Genomic DNA, 5158 nt, shown 5'->3' with positions numbered 1-5158 from the left:
ATGTTTTTTTAGTCGTTGTCGGATTCTTTGATTCAAAAAGCACTTCTTATAGGCCCTAGGACGCGGGATCGTTGGAACAGACCTTATGTTTCTGAAATAGTTGTTCAAAAACATCGATGTTTTTGGGTAATGCATTGTAAGTAACGATATTTTAAAAACATCGATGTTTTTTGTAGTCGATGTCGTATTCTTATTTTCAAAAACAACTTCTTACAGGCCGTAGGACGCGGGATCGTTGGAACAGACCTTATGTTTCTGAAATAGTTGTTCAAAAACATCGATGTATTTTGAGTAATGTATTGTAACCAACGAGATTTTAGAACATCGATGTTTTTTGTAGTCGATGTCGGATTCTTAGTTTCATAAACCACTTCTGACCTGCCGTAGAATGCGTGATCGTTGTAACAGACCTTATGTTCATCAAATGGATATTCAAAAACATCGATGTATTTTGGGTAATGTATTGTAAGCAATTATATTTTAAAAATATCAATGTTTTTTGTTGTCGATGTCGGATTCTTAGTTCTATAACTTACTTCTGACAGGCCGTAGAATGCGTGATCGTTGGAACAGACCTTATGTTTCTGAAATAGTTGTTCAAAAACATTGATGTTTTTTGGGTAATGTATTGTAAGTAACTATATTTTAATACATTGAGGTTTTTTGGATTTCATGTCCTATTGGTTGATTGAAAAAGCACTTCTGACTGGCCGGAGCATGAGTAGTCTTTAGAACAGTCTTTATGTTACAGAAATGGTTAAAAAAACATCGATGTTTTTTTATCGATGTCGCATCCCTATTGGGTATTATCAAATCTATATTCGAAAAGGGTGGGGGGAGAATGTATTCGACAAATCTCAACTCATTCTCTCTCATCCCTTTTCGAATATAGTCTATTGGGCTGATGATGTGAAATATATACTCTATATCTCTCTTTTTTCTGTATACTTTCTTACACAAAGCTCTAGCTATTTTAAAATTATTAAAAATCCTCAAATCAGTACTTTAATTCAATTCTAATTAATGCTTATTAAGTAAAACAAAAAAATATGGCTCAACAACTGCTTATATTATATATAATACCAATATTGGGATTGAAAAAAGATAAATTCCTTTATAATAACAAGAAATGTATTTTACAGGTCGCCCAACAACCACACTAAGACCTCATAGCACTAAAAATTTATTGAAGATGCTACTTCGACCGTGGAAACGAGTTAGGATGAATGAACCTATGCAAATGATGTCCATAGACAGTAGGATTCGGTCCCATACGTTTCCACCCGTTGAATCAAGAGGTAATTTGAAATTTAAAAGCAGCATTAACAAACTAAGGTTTTAAAAAGATAAATGTTATTCTAATTATGATCTCGTGTTATTAAAAATATACTCAAATATACTGTAACTTATACTAATTACTTCCCTTGGCTACATGTTTTGGTTTTGTTATATTTGTTATATATATCACATTTAATATATATTATATATTACATTTTTATAATTTAATTATTCACACGTTTAAAATGATGAGCTATGTGCGAAATCATTTTCAATACAAACAATTTAAGTCTTATACAACTTATAACTACTTCTAATGTAGCCTGAATGGTATTTTTTATACTTTTTTTTTTAATCCTATTCCCATAGTTTCCATTGGATAATCATAATTACATAATATACTTCTTTTCAATGTACACTTATTTAGGTCTATTACCATGATTTTTTTTATACAATTGGTTCCAAAACAAGGATATTACATAAGTACTTGTAGAACTGTCTAACTGAATAGGAACTTAAGTTCCGATTCCTTTAGGACCCAGTCTCACTTGGGGTTATTATAATCACAACTACTAATATCTTTGATAATAAAATTTATACTTTATCAACTAAACTATTAATTTTGTTTCTCAATTTTTCTACTACTTGACACTATCTCAAATCCAACAACGCAACACTTCTCAACAACTTAAATAGAAAAATAAATCATGAAATTAAATTTCAAAAAAGTAAGTGCTATAAATAAAAAATATACGAAATTTAAAGTGGCCGACTAAAACCGAAATGCTGCATGAAACCAATATTTTGTGTAAATTTAAATATGTTGAAGTTTTAAAGCCTGTTTTTCTATTTTGTAATATTATATTACATTCTGTCATTTAGGGGACATAAAGCACATTTATACCATATTTGCAAATATATAAGTATATATATAAAATGATAAAATAAGAAATGGAAGAAAAAAAGTAATAGTAAAGAAATAAAAATAGTTAATTTAAATTAGACTTTAAGTTAAATAACACCTTAAAGAATATTTACATTCATTCTGGGAAAACTCCGGACCGAGCTAGTCTCCCACACTTGTGGAAGAAAAAGCAGGACTCTGGAAGATCCCGGCGCTTCCCTCTTAACCGCATTACTGATATTAAAAGCCAGCTACAGGAATTAATGGTATTAACTATGTACGAAAAGTCTTATAAGCATTTTACTCAGTAGGGGGATTTTCTGCCGTGGCAGACACGATTAGTAATATCTCTGCTTGAGCCAAGCGCGTTCAAGTTTTCGTCTGCTTTAGTATAGTGCACAGCTTCAATAATAAGAGAGTATGTCTTTTTTTATTTTTTTTTTATTAAAATTTATGAATAAAATCTATTTCACAAAAAATCAATTGTTTCACAATTTTTGTGTACTTCATATATGAAAGTAAAACAATGGAATAATTTATAATTATCGTAAATATTTATTCATAAGTATCACATTTGAACAAGAGTAATAGGAAGGATAAAATTTTATTAAGTCATACCGATGGGTATAATAAAATATTAACAACCCATTACTTTTATTTCAGGAATTAAAAAATCAGAAAACAGCTGTAGTACCAAAAAGCCAATCAGTTTTTTAGGAAAAGTATTCAAACTGAACCCATATACAACAACTACAGCGAAACCAACTAGTGAAAGTAAGTAAAATATTTTATTATACTAGTAACTGCTACTCAAATCCTAGATTCGCAAGTACTGTGGATTAGCACCTTCACCGCGGTGGAAGAACTTAAAAACTTTTTTTATATATATTTTCTTTCCTTTCTATTTAAAGATGCATTATAAAACATAATTTATCCAAAGAAAGTTGGAAAACCTGTATCTGATATTTAATTTAACAACTTTTGAAAATAACATTAATTGAAGTATGTATGCCAAATTAATCAACAATTCATTGGATTAATAGGAAATGAATAACGAATATTATTCCTTTCGCAATGATTTAAATCATTTAGTGTAGGAATTTTTTTAAATTCATTATCAACATATCGGGTTGGTCGGCCATTTATTGAAACAATTAAATTTTCTTCTAATAATTGATAATATGGAAATTTAGTCCCGTGGAATAGACACCCAGAATACTTACAATATCATAATAAAAAAAAAAAGACAGGAATAAAAATAAAATTTATAGCGGCATGTCTTTCATCAGTCTGGGCTTGTTAAATCTTCTACAATAAAAATATTAAAACCTTTGGGAAAATGTGCTAGAATGTTTTTTGTGTTTTTTAGGTTATTCACAAATAACAAAAGACAAATCATCTATTACTTCAACAATGTATTAAGACGAAACAAGCCTTGTTTTAAGAGCATTTTAATACCTCTTAAAAGTCACTTTTAACAAATTTAGAATTATGATTTTTTTAAATTTGATTTTCTAAATGAAATAATGTATTGTTACACTATCTTATAATTTACTCGTCAAAGCAATCTATAATAAATCTATAATATAAAAAATAAAGAGTTATTATAATGCCACATAATTCATATCTTATTATTATTTTTTTTAGGCTTTAATTTATTCCTTGCGAATAAACCAGAAGGACAACTATTCCCAGACAAGGGTCGAAAGCATCAGAAAAGTGGTATATCGCAAGATAATAACATGAATGAGGCGATGCGTGTTGGAAATATTGGTAATGAAGAATTCATCAGTTTGTAGTTCTTATAAATATATATAATTGTAAATATAAATATGAAATGAAATACATTCCACAATAAATTAATTGTTATTACATTTTTTGTGTATGTACTTCGTACTTAAACTTGTAACAATGGAATAGTTTCTAATTTTCGGCTGGATAAAATGTTATTAACACGTATCGACGAGTATATTAAAATATTAATAACCCATTATGTTTATTTCAGGAAAAATCAAAAGCGAAACGTGTTATTCCAAAAGACCTATTGGTTTTTTAGGAAAAGTATTCAAACTGAACCCATTCACGACAACTACAGCGAAACCAACTAGTGAAAGTAAGTAAAATATTTTATTATACAAGCAACTGCTACTCAAATCATTCATAACTACTTGAGCTAACACCTTCACCGCGGGGACCACTTAAATCCATGATTTTTATTTTGTTGATATTTTCTTATATTTATGTTTAAATAAGCATTTTAAAATAGAATTTATTTAAAGAAAGTTTAAATTATGTATTTTAACCATGACGGCTATTGACTTCTTGATGCAACTGAATGTGTGCATGCAGTCAGCTGGTTGATGAATGTTTAAAAAGATAAAAATAAAAATAAAGTTCATAGCGGTATGAATTTTCTATAATAAAAATATTAAAACATTTGGGAAAAATGTGCTAGAGTTGTTTTTTTTATATTATTCATAAATAACATAAGACAAATCATTTATAACTTCAACAATATAGTAGGACAAAAAAAAAGAAAGAAAATAAGCCTCGTTTTATGAGCATTTTCATGCCTCTCAAAAGTCAGTTTTGACAAATTTAGAAGTAATTATTTTTGTTATTTGATTTTTCGAATGTAATTATTTGTTGTTACCCTCTTTTATAATTTACTCGTCAAAGCAATGTATAATAAATAAAAAGTTATTATAATGTCACATAATTCATATCTTATTATTATTTTTTTTAGGCTTTAATTTATTTCTTGCGAATAAACCAGAAGGACAATTATCCCCAGACAAGGGTCAAAAGTACCAGAAAAGTGGTATATCGCAAGATAATAACATGAATGAGGCGATGCGAGTTGGAAATATTGGTAATGAAGAATCTATCAGTTAGTAGTTCTTACATCTAGTAAATATTATTAAGTTAACAGTATTTGTTTACTAATTTAACTTATTTCCGAGCGTATACGTACCA

At 28.5% G+C, this 5158-nt stretch overlaps 1 protein-coding gene across 1 annotated transcript in view; it reads left to right on the top strand.

The window, feature by feature from the left end:
* LOC106689804 (uncharacterized) overlaps positions 1-5072 on the top strand; it is a gene marked incomplete at both ends in the record, with an annotated part of 120523 nt that extends 115451 nt beyond the window's left edge. Inside the window, 5 exon segments of the mRNA XM_014434987.3 lie at positions 1183-1298; positions 2846-2956; positions 3830-3973; positions 4188-4295; positions 4929-5072. Coding sequence (XP_014290473.3) covers positions 1183-1298; positions 2846-2956; positions 3830-3973; positions 4188-4295; positions 4929-5072 — 623 coding nt within the window.
* Positions 5073-5158: the final 86 nt, after the last annotated feature.

Source organism: Halyomorpha halys, unplaced genomic scaffold, assembly GCF_000696795.3.
Source record: "Halyomorpha halys isolate HHAL.00 unplaced genomic scaffold, Hhal_1.1 Scaffold1472.1, whole genome shotgun sequence".
Taxonomy (NCBI): Eukaryota; Metazoa; Arthropoda; class Insecta; order Hemiptera; family Pentatomidae; genus Halyomorpha; species Halyomorpha halys.
The sequence above is the reverse complement of the archived record's forward strand: the minus strand, read 5'-3'. Positions and strand labels throughout refer to the sequence as shown.